At 38.2% G+C, this 22,509-nt stretch overlaps 1 protein-coding gene across 4 annotated transcripts in view; it reads left to right on the top strand.

Annotated features, from left to right (window-relative positions):
• Window positions 1-22,509, top strand: part of CASK (calcium/calmodulin dependent serine protein kinase) — a 293,839-nt gene that overhangs the window by 206,435 nt on the left and 64,895 nt on the right. The window contains exons 18-19 of one of the 4 annotated variants that reach the window (XM_070944231.1): window positions 16,898-16,966; window positions 18,173-18,208. The exons of 1 other annotated variant lie outside the window; for it this stretch is intronic. In XM_070944231.1, the coding sequence (XP_070800332.1) occupies window positions 16,898-16,966; window positions 18,173-18,208 (105 nt within the window). The remainder of the gene's footprint in view (window positions 1-16,897; window positions 16,967-18,172; window positions 18,209-22,509) is intronic. 2 more of the 4 variants (XM_070944233.1, XM_070944232.1) reach the window with 2 other exon arrangements.

The following is a 22,509-nucleotide window of genomic DNA, read 5'->3' as shown; positions in this document are numbered from 1 at the left end:
AATATTCCAGTTGATTTTCTTCTAAACACTTCCTTGCTCATTTGATGACCTTTGAATATTCCTAAGTATAACAATATTTTTCTGAAAGAAAAATTAATTAATAAAATGTACTGTGATTAATTTATGGACGCTGACTATACAGTGTCCATGTGTATATATACACACACAAGTACATATATACAAACAGTGATATTAGAAAAATGACTAAAGAGCTCTATCCAATACAAGTTTCGATGTCTACTACCAAGTGGCTTGGAAAAACATATCTTTTTGCATGTATAATGACAGTAAAAATGCCATATAAATGTAAAGTGTATTGTGTTTGCAGGCTAAAGCAAATCTTAGCTCTATAAATATCTTCTCTGTGTAGCTTACCCGCTCCTAAAATATTAGAGTACAGCTCCCATCATCTTATTTGACTAACCAAATTTATATGCTTTATGGGAGGGGTCTCCAACCCTCAGGGCTGCGAAACAGGGCTGCAGAAGTGGCAGGCAAGCCACTCAGTTTGCACAAGCAGTGGGAAAGCAGTGGGCGTGCATGCCCGTTGCTTGCACAGATGGAACTGTGCATACTTGCATACTGCATTCATGGAACCATCCACTCTCCCCCCCACCCCTCCAATCAGCAAAGCCAGCAGTGGGGACTGCTGCTCTGTGGGACTGATGGAAAATGTGCACAGGACACCTGGAAGGACCCAGTTTTGGAAAAATTGAATTAGAGGAATCTACTAGGCAAAATTTTCTTAGGTTGCAGGAAGAACCTAATAGGAGAAACAAGAAGGTGGAAAAGATAGTTATGAGAAATACAGTAAAAGTTGGTCTTGCTGACATAGTTGTAGTTACTTGTCTCCTGCCAGTTTTTCCTAATAATATTTCATACAAATATAAATTAGTTAAAAATTCATCTAATCCATCAGTAACATTCCTTAATTGGGTGTCCAACAAATATGTTAGAACTATAACTGCCATTATTCTTAACCAGAGGTTTATGGAAGATGTAGCCAAAATATCTGAAGGTAGATTAGGAAAGTTGACCTGAGCTATTGGTGCTATTTTTTGTCACATTTAAACTTTTGAAAATATTTACAATTTTGGGGTATTCCATATTATTGTTTATTCAATGAATGTGCGGTTATTTATTTTATTGTAGGAAGTAAGAATTCACTGCACAGACAGTCTTTGACTTATGAACAGAATTGAGCCCAGATTTGCAGTTATAAATCATTGCAGTAAATTGCCAAGCATCCAAAATGCAATCATGGGCCGGAGGGAGGGGTGTGTGTGTGTGTGCAGCCATCATAACTTTGAAAGCAGGTCATAATTTTGAATGGTCGATAAATACCTGGCATTAGTTGAGGACTACCTGTATCTTAATTTATCCTATTTTAATAAATTAATCCTATTTGATGGAGCAAAATTTTGTAATATAGAAATAGAGCATTACAAAATTAAGTAGCCAGAGATTAGTTTTAAGGAAAACATCATAATATGAAATATTAGAAGCAGCTCATAATCTAGTTATGTACAACTTCAAAAGCTGCCGTAATAAACTGAAGACATTCCTCTGGAGCAAATTTAAACAAATTGAAATGCAATTATATTTTAAATATACTCAAAACGACATCTTAAAGCTCTATAATTTCATAACATCTAAATATTAATATTTCACTGTAAACTATTTGAAACACCTTTTCCAAAAGGGAAATTAAACCAAAGATTTCTGTTACTTCGTTACCAATATAAAAGTTTTCAATTGTTTATTTTTGAATGGTTGATGGTTAAGAAACTATAGATGTATAAAATATGCTTTGTTAGATTTGTTATGCTTAAATTCATTTTAAGAAAGGATGTTTTTCCTACTTAGCAAACACACTGGGAGAAATACTATGTAAGTGACGCCATACTTTAAAATATTGCATGCTCAAATATATCAACTGTTCCTCTGTATAGATTCTGATAAAATACAGTATAGATTCGTTATGCACAGATATACACATTTATATACTTTTCTTTTTAAAAAAACTGGAATTCTATCATTTTGAAACAAAGTTGGCTTGTCAGAAGTACATTTAAGTTACAGTGCAATATGACTGCAAATGCAAATATGCCTATACAAATATGCCTATCCATTAAAAAGTCATTCTAATGGATAGGGATAGATTAATCTTGTAAAAAAGCTAATCATGGTATTTTTAAATTTATTTTACAATTGAAGGTATGAAGATGAGTATCTTGATGTGTTTAAAAGGATATTAAATGTAAATAGTCACAAATAATTATACAACAGGTTTTTAATTAGGTAACAACGTTCTGTGTACCTCGGAATATAGTCATGCTGGCCAAATGAGCATGGAAATGTCTTCAGACAATGCTGGCTCCCTTGACTAAGAAATGGAGATGAGCACCACCCCCTAGAGCAGGGATCCTCAAACTACAGCCTGCGGGCTAGATATGGCCCACCAAAGCAATTAATCTGGCCCAGGCGGCACACGAGGCTGCCCCACTCACATTGCCTCACCCACCTGCCGCCCCCGCCCTTCGGCCAAGCACAGGCCTTATTTTTGCAGGCAGCCGTGGTGAGCAGAGCAGTGCAAGCCCCACAGGCTGGAACTGGAAGGTAAAGCGGGGAAGGGAAATCCACCCTGGACCCACTATGCTAGGCTGAAGGGCCACCTCGGGGGGCGGGGCTGTGGACGGCGAGCCTCAGCTGCCTTTCGGGCCTGCCTCTTGGCTTCTGTGGGGCCTCCGGGCGCCTGCTGCACACTCTCCCTCTCCTCTGCCTTGGGCTCCGCATCCATTCTGTGACTGGGGGATGCATCGCCTAGTGCAACACTCTTCTCTGAGGGCCGCTTGCTCGCTCATCCACCGGCCGGATTGGCGCGGAAATGGCGCATCACTTTGCACCCGTACTTGGCCTCCTCCCACCCAGCTGCCGGTTTCTTGACGTGAGCAGAGGCTGCTGGTTGGAGTGAGAGGAACCGCAATTCTGGGCTCCCGCAGCTGCGAGTGCCAAGGCATAGCTAGAATTGGAAGAAAAAGTCTGCACGGCTGTGGCGGAAAGAACCGGAGCAACACCGGCAGCTTGGATGAGAAGGTGCAAGCGAGGAGGCGGCTGCTCTCAGCAGTAACTGAGCCCATCATGCCAATTTGCACCTTACTACAATTGGCTAGAACAGGGCAGGTGGTTGCCTGATGCATCCAGGCCGCGGGACCGCATTCCTCTCCCTTGTGCCTCTGCCTTCAGCTACTGCTCCCACTGCGGGCAAAGACAAGGTGAGGAGAGTGTGGGGCGGCTGCTGCCTACTTATTCCCGTCTCTTTTGGCTTGTGGTTGGAGATCAGGTCACCGCTGGTCATTTCCTTGGCCCCCTTGTGGGTCTTGCCCTTGGCCTGCATGTGAAGCATGTTCCCCTCGCGTGCCTGACTGCAGCAGTGGGTGCACGACAGGGATGCTTTGCCAGCAGGCCCTGCAAGAAATAGGGGAAAGCACGGCATTTCCCCATCCGCTACCATACCCAAACACATGGTGCCGGGACAGGCTTCCCTGAAGCATCGCAGGGGATGAGGTAGGAAGAGGTGCCCATCCCAAGGCTGGAGGAGGAGGGCCTTTGAGCCCCAGGCACCGGTTTGGGTAGCACCCTGCCAACTTGCCTGCTCGCACAGAAGGAAGCCTGGCTACCCATGAGCCACACCTTCCCGGAATTTGGCTGCAACCTTCCTCTCAGAACGGAGATGTGGCAGGGTGGTGGTGGCTGCAAGGCAGAAGGCTGCCTTCAGTCCAGGGAAGGGACCGCAGCCTTGGGGCTCCGTCTGAAGGAGCTGCGTCGCTCGGGCAGTGCCCCAAAAGCTCTGTGGAGTTCGCGCAAGTCCATTAGGCTGAGGCAAAGTGGCCAGCTAGAAAGGATGGTAAAAGCACGCCTATTCCCAGCAGGCAAAAGGCGGCCAACGCGAGCGGGGAAAGCTCAATCCCCATCGACGCTATGGACATCCAAGCAGGATTGTGTGCCTCCTCCCATCTCTGCCTGGTCTGGGCAGCCAGGGCTCTGATGGGGATCTGGCTTTCCCCACTCATGATGGCTGTTTTTTGCCTGCCAGGCCTAGGCATGATTTGCCACCTCTACTCGGCCTTTCTAGTTGGCCACTTTGCCTCCTTCGAGCTGCGCAGGTCTGCCGAGCGGCAGCAAAGTTGCCACCCAGGAGCTGCCAGGGGTAGAGACCCCCGATTATGTGCCTCCTTCACAGGGGCTGTTCAGCATGGAGAGCAGAGCCCCGCACTGATCTGCGAGGCAGCAGCTCCAGAGCGCTTTTGGAGTGCTGCCTGACCAATGTAGCTCCTTCAGACAGAGCCCCGAGGCTGCGGTTTCTTCCCTGGACTGAAAGCAGCCTTCTGCCTTGCAACCTCCCCACCCCCCAGTCGCATCTCCATTCCAAGCTGAGGGTTGCAGCCAAATTCCAGGAAGGCGAGCTCATGCCCCTGTTGGCAAAGCGGGGCTGGCGAGACACAAGTAAGCTAGGGAGTGGGGGCTGCAATGGCCACTACCGTCTTCTTCCCCCCCCCTCTGCTTGGCTGCCTGTCCTTCCCCCACTCAGTTGCCCATTTCTGAAGGAGGACAGCCATCTCCCCCACTGGAGAGGGAGGTGGGAAGGGCTGGCTGGCCAGCAGATCGGTGCTGCTGAGCCCCCCGTCTTGGGGTTTCCTCACCACATCCACTCTAAGCAATGCATGCCCAGTCCGATTCTGCCTGCCAGATGTGCAGAGACCTTGCCTGAGCCTGTTGCGTACGTTCTGCACATGTGGAGGAAGCTCCGGGGCGGCCAGAGATTCCAAAAGTGGATTGAAACCACCGTGATGCAAATGGAATGGAATGGAATAGAATTCAACAAGGTTTCTTTTCCCCACCCTTATTTGCTCTTCTAGCACACTTTTCTTTCCTGAGAGAGAGATGAGAGAGAGATGAGAGAGAGAGAGAGAGAGAGAGAGAGAGAGAGGAATAGAATGGAACTCAGCAAGGTTTCTCTCCCCCACTCCCATTTGCTCTTCTAGCACACTTTCCTGAGAGACAGATGAGAGGGGGGGAGGGAGGGAGATAGAGAGAAAGAGAGAGAGATGTTGATTTTAACCTCCTTGGGGCTGAGAAGAATTGCTGCAAAACTTGAGTTTTCTGAAGTGGACCACTAGACTCGTAAACAACTTTAAAATGATCTAGTAAAAAGAAAAGTCAAACAAAAACATGCCCAGGAGCAAAACAAATTAAAGTTTAATTTGTGTGTATTATTTAATGGACTGCTAAATTGGCCATGCCACCCAGTCATATGACCACCTAGCCACACCCACCCAGTCACATGACCACCCAGCCACGCCCACCCAGCCACATGATCACCTAGTCACACCCACCCACCCAGTCCAGCCCCCCAACGGTCTGAGGGACCGTGAAATGTCCCCCTGTTTAAAAAGTTTGAGGACCCCTGCCCTAGAGTCCGAAATGACTGAACAGGGCAAATCTTAATCTTTATCTATTCAAAAAAAGTTATTTTGCTATCCCTACTCACAGTGCAGACTATACCTGGGTACCTGGGTAACTTTCCCAATCACAGATCTCACAATAATGACAGAAGCAATGAGCATGCAATTTATTTTTCATATTTACACTTTTTAAAAAATGCTGTTTGAATGCTGCAAAAAATACATTATACTATCACATACAGTGACTGCCATTTTGGAGTCATATTATAGATCAGGGGTATCAAACTCATGTCATCACGGTGGCGTCATGTGACGTATCGGGACTTTTTCCCCTTCACTAAACCGGGTGGGAGCAGGGTCAGCATGTGACTCATCCGGGCCACAGGCCGCGAGTTTGACACCTCTGTTATTGATGTTCTTGACAATATGTGTTGTAGCACTAAAAAACCCAGCTGTAAACAGAAAGATATATAGAAGGATTATTCTTAACTTCAGCAATTGAATCTTCCAAAATTATTAGAATATTTATTAACTCCAAAAGCTTTAATTCAGAGCATAGGCAGTAAATTGAAGCTGTAAATAAAATCCTTAGACTAAGCATTATGGAGGTGCGTTAATCACAGTTTTGTTTATCTCAGTGCATTAGGAAGATGATAAAATATTTATGAGTAATCAGTATCAAGTAAAAAAGCTATGCTATTCATAGCAGGTTTTAGATTTGGACAATTCATTTTTTATAAAAAGAATATCATTTAAGATTAATATTAATCTCATGTGTTTCTCAGACAGCCTCATGCTCAAGTTGTCTTCTTATTGCAAAAAAATTTGAAAAATGAAAAATTTATATTAATTTACATTCAGTAGCATGTGGAGATTTTAAATTCTGTAGGAATAAAATTAGAGTTGTCCATATATTTTCCTATGATTTTACTTGTTTTTTTTAATAACATATTGTCACTTTGATTGTCACAATTTCAGACTTCTAACAATTATAGAGAAATAACATTCTATTTTTTTTCAAGTGCTATTTACTTATATCGCTGTACTACAACTAGCTACTATTAATTTCAGATCTTAATTATGACGTGTGTATATGGAGAGAGGAGGAAATACTAGAAAAGCTATTATTTTGTTTTTAAGAATCATCTGAATTGTATGATTACAGTAGTCTTTGACTTATGACCACAATTGGGACTAGAACTTCTGCCACTGAGTAAGATGGTTTTTAAGTGATTCATGCCCAATTTTATGACATAGTCATTAAGCAAATCTTCACAGTCATTAAATGAAGTAAGCTTCTCCAATTGACTTTGCATGTCAATGAATTAAATCTCAAATTGACTTTGCATGTTAAAAGCTGTCTGAGAAGGGTGCAAATGGTGATCAAATGACCCCAGAATGTTATAACAATCATAAATACATGGCAGCGCCTACATAAATTTTGAACATGTGACCTCAGGGACACTGTGATAGTCATAAGTGTGAAGACAGTCAAAAGTCACTTTCTTTCTTTTTTCTTTTATTTTTTATTATACATCACGTTTCCATTTCTGCAACGACAGTGTACTGTCTGTATCAAGTCTCTTTTAAGAATACATAGTATTATACAGCTTGATTATAACCATTGTTCTCACAATTATACAATATAGTCTCTTTTAAATATACATAATCTTGTACATCCTTGTAATAACCATTATTCTCATAGTTATAACACTCTATACACTTGTCACTCTAAGTCACTTTTTTCAGTGCCATTATAATTTCAGTCACTAAATGAATGGTCATAAGTCGAGGAGTACCTGTAGGTCCAATATTAAAATAAAGTATCTTTTATATATAAACAAATGGAACATTAATGCTATATGAATATATACATAGTGTTAATATACATTGACTAATGAAATATATATCATACATAAAAAATTGCTCCAAACCCAGAAATCTTCTAGGTTTTTTTCACATTTTAAACAAGTCTTTCCTGAGGTTACTGTATGAACTGTCAGCAGTTCATAGATCATAGCCATTGTCTTTATGTATATTGTAATTTAGTTTTTGATATATTATAAAATGTAATTACTAGCCTTTGTTTTCTTTCTCTGGTTACTAAAAATGCCTAGAATGTAAATGTTACTTCATATGCGTATTCACACACACACACATGCAGAGCTTAATTAGAGTAATTTTTCACTTTATGATTCAGTTCTACAAACTAGTTTGCCACTTGAAAACCATACATTTCCTCTTACTTCGTACTCTGAATATGTCAATTTCATCTCTCCTAGTTTTTGTAAACCATAATTTGCTCTTTCGTATCAATTAAGGAACAATGATATTATTGCATTAGAGTGACAATAATAGTTTTAATAACAGGCTTCCATATACAGGTAGTTCTTGACTTATGACCACTATTGGGACCAGAATTTCCATCACTAAATGATGTAGTCATAAAGCAAGATGCCACGTGACCATATTGCTTAGTGACCAGAATCCCAACAATCCCAGTTGCCATGGTTAACCTAGAATTATGGGTCATTAACTGAGTATCCACCCCAAGCAAAGCCATTCCAGAGATAGTATCGAAACCTGACAGCTTTATCCCTTCCAGCTCCACCCCACAGTAAGATAAGGAAGTGTCTCTAACTCCCACCACTAACTATATCCTCCCCCACACTCTGCTCCTTGGCCACCCTGCACCTTTGCCTTGCAGTGTGGCAAGGAGTCCCAGAACTGCACAGCTCTGGGGCTGTTTGCCACATCTTGGAAAGCCACAGCTTCTCTAGTCCAACTCCAGCCACACTCGATCACACCATCCTGCATTCCAAGAACCCTGCCACCTTGTGCTCTTGTCACTCCAGGTGATCTTCGCTATTTTCTTACTCCCACTGTTGACAATGTATGCCTGGTGTGGCCAGGCTGGACTTTAGCTTAAAAAAAAAAAGGCAAAACCGCTCCTAGAACTACAATGCATCAGAAAGGCTGTTCTGAACAACTAGACACAAGAACAGTTTTTTCCCGAATGCCATCACTCTGCTAAACAAATAATTCCCTCAACACTGTCAAACTATTTACTAAGTCTGCACTACTGTTAATCTTCTCATTGTTCCCACCACCCATCTCCTTCCACTTATGACTGTATGACTGTAATTTTGTTGCTTGTATCCTTACGATTTATATTGATATTGTTTCCTGACTGCTTATTTGTACCCTATGACTATCATTAAGTGTTGTACCTTATGATTCTTGACAAATGTATCTTTTCTTTTTATGTACACTGAGAGCATACGCACCAAGACAAATTCCTTGTGTGTCCAATCACACTTGGCCAATAAAAAATTCTATTCTATTCTATTCTATTCTATTCTATTCTATTCTATTCTATTCTATTCTATTCTATTCTATTCTATTCCTAGGCTGCTTTCAACTGTGGGGAAAGCAAATTAGCCAAAAGCAACCCTAGAGTGCAGCATACTAGAAAGCTGTTCTGAATCCTACTCTTGGGCCAGAATGGGCTGTGCTAGGTTGGGCTGGTATTCAGTTGCAAAACAAAGCCAATGCCCAGCCCAGCCCAACCCAACAGTGCAATGCAAAGGGACTTTCTGGTGTTGGGAGTCAGTGATGGAGCAAGAAGATGGCAAAGGTCAGCTAGGACAGCAGAATGCAGAGAGGCAACGGCCAAAAGGGCAGAGATCAGGGAAACAGACTAGTAGTGGGAGATGAAGTGCCCCTGCAGTTGTAAGTGTGGTAGCCTTCCAAATGCCTGAATTTTGAACACATGACTGCAAGGTCTCTGCAATGACTTTAATTTGGGACATGGCTTGTAGGTTCCTTGGTTCAGTGCCATCACAATTTGGAATGGTCACTGAATGGACATAAATCAAGGGCTAAAGGAATTAGGTGGATAACTGATTGAATCATAACTCATTGGAATATATTACTGAAAACTTTTGAATTATTTTAAGACTGAAAATAATGTATCTGTTTCCTAAACAATTGTTATTAACAAATACAAAAAATGAAGAAAAAGAAGAAAAATACATAAAATTATAAAAGGGGAAAAACAAAAACATACAAAATATACATTTGCAGACATACATACATACAATATATCAATAAATTGAAGCCATGTTGATACATGATTGGTCTGTATTGATTAATTGTGCAGAATGCTAAATACTTAGAAGTCTTATATACACAGTATATTCCCAATGCTGAACAGTAAGTCATTGGATTATGAGTTCATTGTCTCTGGGCCAAAAATCAGCTCCCAAATGATTGAAATAAATCTCAAGTTCAGCCAATATCTGTAAGTACTTCTTATCTAAATGAAATATATTTAAATAAAACATTAGTTTCATTGTATTTTCTACAATACAAATGGAATATGGTCATTAATGAAATACTTGTTGAAAAGGATGTGATCTAAAAATCTTTTGAATGGTGGGGGATTGTAACCTGGATGGATGGTAGGCATTCTGGTAGCCTGAACACACTGTTTTTAGCATGACTACTTGAAAGAATTTATCTTATTTTCTCCCGCTGAGAAGAATGTGCCTAGAAGAAGGAAGTACTTTATACAGTATTCAGCCAGCTTCTCTCAGAGTTTTACATGGAATATGTGACAACATAGAAATATTATTAATAAATAGTAGACTTATTCATTGCAAAATATTTGAAAGTAATTACATGAAATAGTTTTCTATTACTTGTCCCAAAGGTGCTTTTTCAAGAGGCAACTGAACTTTCTTGTTTTTCTTTGATGACATTTCACTTCTCATCCAAGAAGCTTCTTCAGCTTTGACTGGGGAATGGAAGGATTATATTCCTTGCAGACAACTGGTCATTTGCATTCTTTTAGAGAATGGTTCACTGCATTGTAGCCATCTGCATTTAAAAGACAAAAGTCTTTTGAAGACAGCAGTCCACATTTTGGACAGAGAGGACCGCTACTTTGAAAGAGGGGTCAAAGAAGCCATCTGTGTCAAAATTAAACAGCCCTCTCTCAACAGAGGGGGGGGGGATACAACATCATCTATCTCCAGTCTAGGACACAGTCCTTTCAACAGTTCCAAGAAGGTTCCACACCCATTAGCACTACTCAGGTGACCTTGATGACACAAATAAACTTCCAGGTGGCCACAACGACTCTAAAAGAATGCAAATGACCAGCTGTCTACAAGGAGTATAAATCCTTCTATTTCCCACCATCCAGTCAGAGCTGAAGAAGCTTCTTGGATGAGAAGTAAAACATCTTCAAACAAAAACAAGGAAGTCCAGTTGCCTCTTGAAAAAACGTATCTATGACCTAGATGATATAGACATTTTTCTGTTACTTAGAAGTAGAAAACAATTTCATGCAATTATGTATATTGTTTTCCAAAATATACAGAATTCTATCTTGGAAACTAGATTGTCAGTATATTTCAGTTACAAATATCGAATGTTGCCGGTTGGCTAAGAGCAAATACAAATGTTTAAAAGTCAATAATGAAAACTTACATTAAAAGGAACATCCTCACTTTAACATGTTAGATGAGCTTAATTTAAAAATGTAAAAATAATTTTAAACAAGGCCTAATATACCATACTTTATGGTATTGGCTTACCAATATCATTTGGTTTAATACAGATGTATATAGATTAAAAACAAATGTTTCCGAAACCACATCCAAACAGCTGGGCTATTTAAGTAGTAGAAGGAAAGAAAGATGATTCAAACCTAGAAGCTTTAGATCAGGTAGTACAAACTATCCAGAGTCAATGGCCATGTTAGGCTTCTTAATTATAAACAATTTTTAAATTGGTACATGAACATCATTATTGTATACGACATCTAATTATTTTGTGTAAAAATACCTGTGTGATTCTAAAGAATACTTTTTTTTTTTAATTTGATTAATATGCCGCCCTTCTCCGGAGACTCAGGGCGGCTTACAATGCGTTAAGCAATAGCCTTCATACTTTTGTATATTTATACAAAGTCAGCTTATTGCCCCCACAAACTGGGTCTTCATTTCACCTACCTTAGAAAGGATGGAAGGCTGAGTAAACCTTGAGCCTTGGAGAGATTTGAACCAGCAGTAAATTGCAGGCAGCTGTGTTAATAACAGGGTGCTTAAAACCACTGTACTATCAAGGCATTGAACAAAATACTCAATATGGAAATCCACTTAAAATATATGAGGGCACTCAACTCTTGTAAACTTTTCATGTAGTTATTAAAAGTATTCTTCACACTTAACTTTAATTTGACAATAAAGCAGGATGAAGCAATTCAAAACAGAATAAACGTTTGCATTTTTTTCTCATAGTATTGAAGTTATATAACTATACAATAAGAAGGGATGGCATATTTCATAATTTCATATAAATTAAAGCAAAAAAAAAAAAAATAAGCAAGGAGTTTTCATTTATATGGTTCTTTAAAAAAGCCTCTCCTGCCAGCCGAAGTAATGGGTAATTCATAGCAGGTAAGGAGATTTTGCAGAAAATCAAATCTTACTATGTTTGGATATTTAAAGTTCAATACCAGCAGGAAATTTGCAACCAGTGCAGATCTGGCAATACAATACAGATCTCCCCTAATGTTTCTTTGAAAATTTGTGATATTTGAAAGTCTCTGAAGTACATACAATGGAGAAATGGTTGGTGAAGATAGTAGAATTTGCAGACATGGCAAAATTGACTTATTTTATTGGGGAAAGGACAATAACTACCTTTGTTAGTGAGTGGAAACCTTTATTGACTTTTTGCTGAAAACAAAAAAATAAAAGTGTGATTTATGAGTTTGATGATTAAAAAGAATAGAATATGAAAAAAGGGACACATACATTTGAAGAGAGGATAAAAAAATTAATGCACTTACAATTGCTTTAAAGTAAATCAGAGGCTGCTCCTTTATATCCTTCTTTCTTACTTTTTCTTTCTTTTTCCTTTTTTTCTTATTTATCACTTCCATTTATTTCCGTTTTTTTAATCCTGCCTTTATTACTTTCAAATAATACAAGGTAGCAAAGATACATAATATTATCTCCTATTTTTCCCCACAACAATAATCTTTGAAGTGGCTTAGGCTGAGAGAGAGCGACTGGCCCAAAGTCACCCAGCTGGCTTTCATACCTAAGGTGGGAATAGAACTCACAGTGTTCTGGTTTCTAAGTCAACATCTTAACCACTGCACCAAACTGGCTCTCAAAATTGCATCATTTTTGTTCTATTTAAAAAAAATCTATAATAAAAGTTACTTTTTTAAAAAAATAAAATAAAATTTTTGAGACTTAATTATTGCTTTTATTTCTTTCAGATGTTTGGAAATAGTTATACCAAAGGAATGTTCTTCATTTGTACATGTAATACAGGTAGTCTTCGACTTACAACAGTTCATTTAGTAACCGTTCAAAGTTACAATAGCACTTAAAAAGTGACAAAAGATTTTTCAAACGTACGACTGTTGCAGCATCCCCATGGTCACGTGATCAAAATTCAGACCCTTGGCAACTGAGTCATATTTATAATGGTTGCAATGTCGTGGGGTCATGTGATTGTCTTTGTAACCTTCTGATAAGCAAAGTCAATGGGGAAGCCAGATTCAATTGACAACCATATTTCTAATTTAACAACTGAAATTATTCACTTAACAACTGTGGCAAGAAAGGTTGTAAAATGGGACCAAATTTACTTAACAGCTGTCTCACTTAGCAACAGAAATTTTAGGCTCCATTAGGATTGTAATTTGAGGACTACCTGTATATCTTTTAAAAGCTGAAAAATTGATATAATTAGATAATTAAAAATACATTGAGCTTTTGTGGAAAAATATTGTAAAAATGATTAATATTTCAAGAAGGTTATATAGATATTCCTATGTTAATAACTTTGTACCGTGTTTCCCCGAAACTAAGACATGTCTGGATAATAAACCCAATTGGGCTTTTGAGTGAATGCGGTAAAATACCCCCTGAAAATAAGCCCCTCCCCCAATATTTAGAAGCATGCGCAGCTGCTGCGCAAACAACACGACATGAGGCGAGGCAGGAGAGGGGGGAAAGGGAGGGGGAACATGCTCCATCCCCCCCTCACGCACCTGCCATCCATGAGGAACGGCCTTTTCAGTGAGCCAGACACACCGCTGCCACTCGGGAGAAGAAGAAAGAAAGGAGACACTGTGAGAGAGCCCATTTCTGACGTTCTTCTCCTCCCAGGCGGTGGCAGCATGTTCAGCTCCCCAAATCTGGCTTGCCGATCTCAGTTGGTGAGGGGGAGGGGCAGGTGGGGAGGGGTGGGGAAGGAAGGAAATGGAATGGTGTGTTTTGGCACTCCTCTTTCCGCCTACAGTTCGACAAAGTGTGTGAGCAGGTTAGTGCATCTTCAGTAGGATTCTACTTTTTTTCTTTTTTTTCATATAAAGTGAGGGGGGGTCAGACTGCTCTCCCCTGTTTTAACTTTGGCTGCCTCCGCTACGTGCAGGCCCGATTTCAAGGACCCGGCATCTTTCTTTTGGGATCATCTGGAGTAGTGCAGCTTTGCGAGAAGAGGCCTCGCCTCACGCGTCTCCACGCAGCCCCCCAGAGGTTCGCAGCCTGCGTAGGGACGAAGGGCCTGCTTGCAGGCAAAGCAGTCCAGGATGGAGGCCCATTTCCTGGAAAGGCGATGCGAGAGAGAGATGGGCCAGGCACTCCCAATCAGAGTTCCAGGTCCAAGGGCTGCGGTGAAAGCCCGCCGCAGAGGCAGGGGCTCACGCCATCCAAGAAAACACTTCCAGCGAGGGGCTTCAAGAGTTAAAGTCATGACACCTTTGCAAGAACAGAGTTTCCCTTGTAGAAAGAAAAGTCTGGGTCTTTCGGCGAGAAGACAAATTCGACATGTTCCTTTGCGCATGGCCGAGGCAGCCAAAGTTAAGACAGGGGAGAACAGTCTGACCATGTTCTGTTCACAGTGCACTTTATATGAAAAAAAAGAAAAAAAGTAGAATCCTACTGAAGACGCACTAACCCGCTCACACACTTTGTCAGACTGTAGGCAGAAAGAGGAGTGCCAAAACACACCATTCCATTTCCTTCCTTCCCCACCCCTCCCCACCTACCACTCCCCCTTGCCGACCGAGATCGGCAAGCCAGATTTGGGGAGCTGAATGCGCTGCCGCCGCCCGGGAAGACAAAAACATCCGCGTAGATGTCAGGTGTATGAGGGGCATGTTCCCCCCTTCCCCCCGCCACACTTCCTCACATCGTGCTGTTTGCATGGGAAGAAACAAAAAAGCTGCCACGATTGCTGGAGGCAGCAGCCTGCTGGAGGCACCAGCAAAGCAACTGGTCAGCACTCCGGGGCCGAGGTTTAGGGATAAGACCCCCTGATAATAAGGCCAAGGCCATATTTTGAGAGTCAAGAAAAAATAAGACCCTGTCTTATTTTTGGGGAAACACGGTATTATTTCAAGTAGATAAGGTACTGAATTTGTTTTTTAATAAGAAAGACAACACCCTAGATTCTTTACCTACATTATAGCTATCACATGATGCTGAGGCAAGCATTATCTTCCCAAGTTCAGTTTAATTTTTGGATATATTTTTACTTCATTTTCTTTCTCCAATCTAAGGATCAAATCAAAAAATAATTATGGGCATGATTATTGTGTGACTGCTTTGATATGGTTTGGCTGTATTTTCAACCATAACTCCATTGCATTTTGTTGCACTGAAGATTGCAAGATATATTTCAAGATATCAGGATGGAAGTATAATTTCAGTTCTTATTCACATGATAAATTTATCCTCTTGCATAATCCTATATTTGGGGGGGTAGGGGGTGATACTGATACCGTGGATTACTTTATTGCCAATAAAATTAGAATATCTAAAATTGTGAAAAGTTTTCTTGATTTCACACTTTGGCCCATATGAAGTGACTAAAACTCCTGAGTAAATATCAATATTGAAATTATCTTGAAGAGTTCTGTTATTTTTATAAACAATTAAAGACCACCACTAAGCTGGAAATTAATCATTTGGAAGAACTCTGAAATAAAAAGTCAGAATAACCCATATTAACAAATCAACTGCTATGGTTCATTAATAATAATTATTTTTAATTTTAACAATAATTAAGCCTTAATAATAAAAGAACATTGATATGTTTATTACAATCTTAAGATAAAACTGAACCAATATGATTCAGCAAAAGATTCTTCTTTATGTTTAGCTAAACATATCCCTTATGTAATAATTATGTTACAAAATGTAAAACAGATGAGACACTACTCAAATTATTTGGAATTATGCTACTAATCAATTTGTATTTAATATCTTTAACTTGTAAGTGTAGTGGTAAAAAGAGCAATATTGTTTAAAAATGTGAATTTGTTTTAATTCTATAACCAAGAATACGGTATCTAATATTACAAGATGAATTACAGATTTATCAGGTTTGGACAACAATAAAATAGATTATAGCTCAATTTTAGAAATACAGAGCAGATTTACCATTACAGATCACCATTACAGATCTTCACTTTCTATATATGAGCTGGCTATCAAATTTATAAGAAATGTCTTAATAAATTTAATAGCCAGCTCATTTATCAAAAGTAAAGACATACTGATAAATATTATGCTCAAGGTTTACTAATGTGTTTAAAAATTAGATTGGTTAATTTTCTTTCTGTAATACAAAAAGGTTCTTGCTTCCTTTTTTGCTTTTTCCTCGTTTTTCTTTGTCTTTTTCCCTTTGGTATATTAAAGGGATAAAAATAAACTTTAAAAATAGTACTAATTTCAAATATTGCAGTGCAAAAATTATTGGTTCTATATTCTTTATTTTTCATAATGCAAATTATTTGCTGCAAAAGTATTCAAGCAAAGCTAATAGGTTCTTACAAAGATGTGTGTGTGTGTGTGTGTGTGTGTGTGTGTGTGTGTGTGTGTGTGTGTGTGTGTGTGTAGCAAAGCCATAGAAGTATTTAAAAAAATATATCATTAATACTATTTTTTAAAAAAGGAATATATACTACTTTCCCACTACCAAATCTTAAAATGCTATCTTAGTTCACATGTTATTTCTGGAAAAGATGTATCCTAGGAATAAATAAAATTGTCTTTAACTGAGGTATCTAAGGCCTATAATGTTTGAATGTGATTTAACAAACTTGATTTTGCATTGTATGATAATTAGGCCAGTGAGACCTTTGTACTTTTCTTCATTATATAAGCAATCATTTCAGAAGAAATGATCATCAAAATGAAATGTTTCTGCTACTAAGAGCAGTTTCACTGACACTGCAAATTATCTAAAAATAGACTACTTAGGAGTATTGTACAAGTTAAAATATGATTATTTCTTAAGAAGAATAAGGCAAAAGTGGTTTTAAACCTATCAATATTTGTTTATTAAAATATATTTGTGTAGTGTTGTGTGATAATGAACCTTGTGTCTTATTTCAGAGAGATTCCCCCTCTACATCCAGACAGTCCCCAGCTAATGGCCATAGCAGCATTAACAATTCTATTTCGGTAAGACCTCCAGTTCCAGACAGATAGTATTACAGTCTTGTTGGTGCTTATGTACCATTCTTTTTATATGTTCAATGGAAAATTGTGTTCTATTAATAAAATGAAGAATACTTAGAATTCCCTATTTTTTCTCATTCAATGGTTTATTCAATAATATAATTTTCTAATCAAAATCCCTTTAATGAGTTGCATTCAACCATCAGGTAAACATTTTAATCATCTTGAAATATGCTTCTTGTTATTCTTATCCTGATAAGCAAAGTTAAGCAAAAAGAATAATTTCCATTTTGAACTTTTGTTTGTGTTTTTAAGCAAAACATTTGTAAAGCAGATATTTGAGGCCTTCAAGACCTAGGCATCATCATCATTATTACTATTGTTATTATTAAAGTTCTCTAGATTACCACATTGGTTTCCGCTATCTGAGTTAACGAATTGGTGTGTCCCCTGCTATTGTGGTACGTGCACATATTTTGTGAAATATGAGCCTTGCCTGGATATGAAAAGCTAAAGAAACTGTCTTTAAATTGCATTTATAAGCGAGCTATTAACATCACATCTTTAACACAAAGTGCTGTTCTTTTTACCATATGTTCAGGCAAAAAGATATTAGTAAACATTGTTGATATTGCTGCTGTTTACTTTTTCTCTTTCTGTGAACACACATGGTAAAATGTTAAAAAAATATTTGTAGAAAAATGTTGCCTCAAAAATATTCTTTGTATTTCTGCTGTCAACACTTAACTAAACATTTTAAAAACTTCTGGAGAAGTTCAAAAACTGTTCAAAATATTGCAATTACATTTTGATAAAAATACTGAAATGGATACAATATAAAATATATTTTAGTCATGTAATCTTATGTAATACCATTAAAACAAGAGTTTAAATAAATACTTTAGCTTCAATTTGTAATTACAATGTTGATCAATATGAATGCCCCATCAAGAATACAGTTTGAATATTAAAATTATTTTCCTTTGTTTAAGGAATTTTTGTGTTGAAGATGATGAATTCTTTATTAAAAGCACACTTTCTATCTGCTTAAATTTTATCTGCTTCAGCTTGCTGCTAAATAATCTGGGTTTGACATTTTCTGAAGATGATTATTGTTAATGCCTCTAAAATAGCTTTGACATTAAAACTGTTACCTATTTTCAAAGTAAGATGAAAAATTACTATTCCTGGGTTGACTTTATTCTGCAGGACTTGCCATCAACAACACAACCGAAAGGACGACAGGTGAATAGCTATTCTCCATAAAGGCTTTCATAACTTAGTTGCTTCATGCCATTTTCTCCTTACCATTTCAATTTTTTTATCCCATTATGTGTTGATTCAGATTTTACAGCTTGTATCATTTTGCGTTTTATTCATATGGCTGATCAACACACACACTATTTATCATGTGGTACTCCTATGATACTAAGTTGTTTTTTCTTACTAACAGCTTCTCCATTCACTTTCATGTTGTCTGTCAGCACCAGCATTCTCATCAGATTTCATTTGATTTGATTTTATGATTTTGATTTGCTATTTTGTCATGTTATTCCTATGCATTAGATCTTATCCAAGAATCATGTATTGTGCATATATTTGTCTTATTATATATAATTGTTGCTTTCTAGTAGCTTTATTGCCCTGATGAGAGCAGGATTGCTCTTCAAATAAGATAATTACAAATGACTTTGTAATATATGATCAGGCTGAAAGTGCAAATGTTGTATAATTAAATGTATTAAATTTAATTAATTACAAAAATTAAAAAGGACAGGAAAGCAGCCTTTTTTAAATGAAACAGTTGTGGGGATTCTCTTTTAGTACTTTCACATAAACACAGAGGCTGGGGAAATACACTTTTGGTTTTTATTTCTTGCAGAATGAAAAGCAAGTAGGGAGGGACATCCGGCTGCTACCCATTATTTATTATTGGACTCCCATAAGAGTTTTTTAAAATTAGGGTTTTTTTAATGAAATAGAAGCAATCATCCATTATTATTGTACGTATCTTTAACTCAGATATACACTTTAATCATTGATGCTATACTGTAAAATTGCAAATTTAAAAAATAAACAGTGGAAATCAAAACCATTTACATCAGTTGGTTCAATGGATTTGCTGCCTGCCCCACCTTCTTCCAACTAAGGATTCCCTAGAACTTTCCCCAGATTTTTCAAAAGATCTGGAACTTAACTACAAACAGAAGGGCTGTTTATATATTTTTTAAAAAAACAATTGCAGCCATATCTTCTCTATATTCGTACAACCAAAGGGCCCCTAGATTTCAGATTTTTTTGAACATGTGTGATAACACTAAATGGATGATAGATAAAAATTTATGAAAAACTTAATTGGGTTGTATCCAAGGGTTAAATGCTCCCGGTTCGGACCGGCTTGGGCGAGTAGGTAGCGATGGCGGCGGGCAGTTCGGAGAACCGGTAGCAAAAATCCCTGCCCCCGCCCCCCATGCCCAGCTGAGCCGCGCGATCATCAGAGCCTTTTTTTCTTTTAAATGGCTCTGACAAGCCAAGCTCTGACGATCCCAGCTGAGTTGCCTAATCAGGAAACTCAGCTGGGATCATCAGAGCCATTTAAAAGAAAAAAAGCTTTTTCTTTTAAATGGCTCTGATGATCCCAGCTGAGTTGCCTGCTAACCGGTAGCAAAAATCCCTCCGCCCCCACCCCACCCCCCAGCCTCCAGCTTGTTTACCTTAGCTGCTGGTCGGAATGCCTTGCTGTAATCCCTGCAATCCATTGCATCAGCAAGCAACTGAATCTCCCTGCCTGCAATCAAGCTCATCGGTGAGCAGCTCTATCTGCCTGCCCGCCTTCCTGCTTGCCTTGAACCTTCTATTGCAGGGGTCTCCAACCTTGGCAACTTTAAGACTTGTGTACTTCAACTCCCAGAATTCCTGGCTGAGGAATTCTGAGAGTTGAAGTACACAAGTCTTAAAGTTGCCAAGGTTGGAGACCCCTGTTCTATTGGGTAAGTTTTTTTCCCCTTTGGGAGCTTTAAAAAAATAGTTAATTGGGGTTTTTTTTAGTTGTTCTTTTTTTAGACGTAGCTATTTAAAGTTTAGAAAGTTTTAAATTTAGCTGCTTTTATATAAAAATAAAAATAAAATAATATTTGTGCAGCTTTCTGAGATTTAGTGTGTTTCTGTAGTGTTTCACTCTAACTACACAAACACACAAAATCTCACAAAGCTGTATGTGGAATTTTGTGTGTGTAAAGTGTGAAAGTTGTTTTTTTGGGCTTGTTGTGGCTGTGTGAAGTTCCTGCTTGTTGCAGGGGCCATTTTGGGTCTAGCACAGCTGCTTTTACATTGTGGGTGAGCCTGTTGTGTTGTGTTGTGTGTGTGTAAAGTGTGAAAGTTGTTTTTTTGGGCTTTTTGTGGCTGTGTAAGGTTCCTGCTTGTTGCAGGGGCCATTATTGGTCTAGCACAGCTGCTTTTACATTGTGGGTGAGGCAGTTGTGTTGTGTTTTGTAGGTTAAAAAAGGGCAAAGAAGTGACATTAACTTGGCCACGCCCACCTGACCAACAAGCCATGCCCACCCAGTCACCTTATCACCAAGCCCCGCCCACTAATTAAGCCACGCCCACAGAACCTGTAACAAAAAAATTTAGATTTCATCCCGGTTGTATCTTAATACAAAAATTACCGTATTTTTTGGAGTATAAGAAGCACCGGAGTATAAGACATACCTACCTTTTTTGGTGAGGAAAAGAACAAAAAGAAATCTCCCTCTGCCTCTGCCTCTGCCTCTGCCTCTGCCTCTGCCTCTGCCTCTGAGCAATTTTGCCTTGTTGCAGCAAACAGCAAACAGCCTGTTTTACTTTCATTTTCATTTTCAGCATAACTTGATTAGCACAAGGAAAAAAAATCTGCTCCAGCAATTTACCTCTTTGCAGCAAGCAGTAGAGCCCTGCGCATAAGAGCTGAGAGTAAATCAGCTGAGAGTCAGGAGGCCGATCCAATCAACTTGTGCTAATTAGGTGGTGCTGAAGCTGAAAGGAGCTGTTTTTTCTTGCTGATTGCTTGCAAGGAGGTAACTGCTGCGAAGCAGAGGCCAAAGGTTGGGGCCAGTGAGTGGGCGGAGTTACATTCGGTGTATAAGATGCACCTAAATTTTCACCCCCTTTTAGGGGGGAAAAGGTGTGTCTTATACTCCGAAAAATACGGTACATATTTTATCTGTAACTACATTAATAGAACTTAATATAACTCAAACTTCGTGCAAATTAAGATACAGAGATAAAATTGCTTTTTAACATGAGGAATATTAAGTGAGTTTTCTTTCTTGTTTTAAATCATGATCTTGGATTTTATAAATAAAATCAATTTAGGTTTCCTTGAAAGTGCAATAAAACACTAACCCAGCCACACAGAAAAAGCAAAGTATGTGAATCTATATCTCCTCATGTTTGTTCATAGAACAATAATCATTCCAAAACATCATTTAACATTATATGTAAACTAATTGTAATATGCCTTGATGGAATTAAATTAGTTCACACAATGAACTAAAATATGAAATGTTTCATATATTATTACTAAGCAAAATAAATGTACACCAAAAAATAAACAAATGTAAACGATTCCCTAGTACATAAAGATTCATGTAGCATTTCAAATAGTCTAGTTTTGCTTTTATTTTCCTCCAAGATATTTTTTCAACTTCCAAGACTTGTCAATAACCATGATAATTCCTAGATATCTCCAAATATTAATCTTATATTAAATATCAATTTAATATAATGTAAATTAAATAAAATATTCATTTTAGAAAAGCTAATCCTGCTTAGCTTTTTGAAATCACCCAAGGTCAACTCAGTGATATACATTTTAAAAATCATTTACTCTGAGAGATTATACAGTTGCTAAGTAGCACTGTGTATAGTTTGTGAGCTGGGTTTTAAAAATGTTATTAGTAATTGAATATATGTAGTTTAAAGTGAAGCAAGTATAAATTATCCCAAGGATGATGATTCATAAAATTGAACCCCAGCTTCTCATTATGATTAATTGTAGATATATCTTATGTCTCTTTCCAATTGAGATTAAGCAACAATTTGACAGCCACTTTTTACTAGCTAGATGTAATTCAACATTTGCTGTTCTGGCATCGGATGATATATTGAGGGAGCTCAATATATTTGGACAAACCATTTCTCCCAGTTTGTCATACTCCTACAATCCTTGCTTTTTGCAAGAAACAGATCACCCCTAACTGTTCATATGAATATAATTCTTATATAATTAGTGCAGAAATTATTCTATAATCCTTTAATTGTGCTTTTTCAATTATTCCTGTATTTTGGTTAATATTTCTCCATTTTTATAAATGAGGCACTGAGGTGAAACAGTAATGTGACCAATAAAATTATACTTAATGTATAGTTTTGAATATTTTTATTCATATTTAGCATTATGTTTCAAAAAACTGCAGTGTAATTGCTAATATAAGTTATTTTTAGATCTTGGTTTATTAATATGTGTGAAATTGTCCACTTGGTTGAATTTAGTGTGGAAGTGTGAG

Source organism: Pituophis catenifer, unplaced genomic scaffold, assembly GCF_029215685.1.
Source record: "Pituophis catenifer annectens isolate HBS135680 unplaced genomic scaffold, rPitCat1.0.hap2 SCAF_4, whole genome shotgun sequence".
Taxonomy (NCBI): Eukaryota; Metazoa; Chordata; class Lepidosauria; order Squamata; family Colubridae; genus Pituophis; species Pituophis catenifer.
This window is presented reverse-complemented; position numbering and strand designations above follow the sequence as displayed.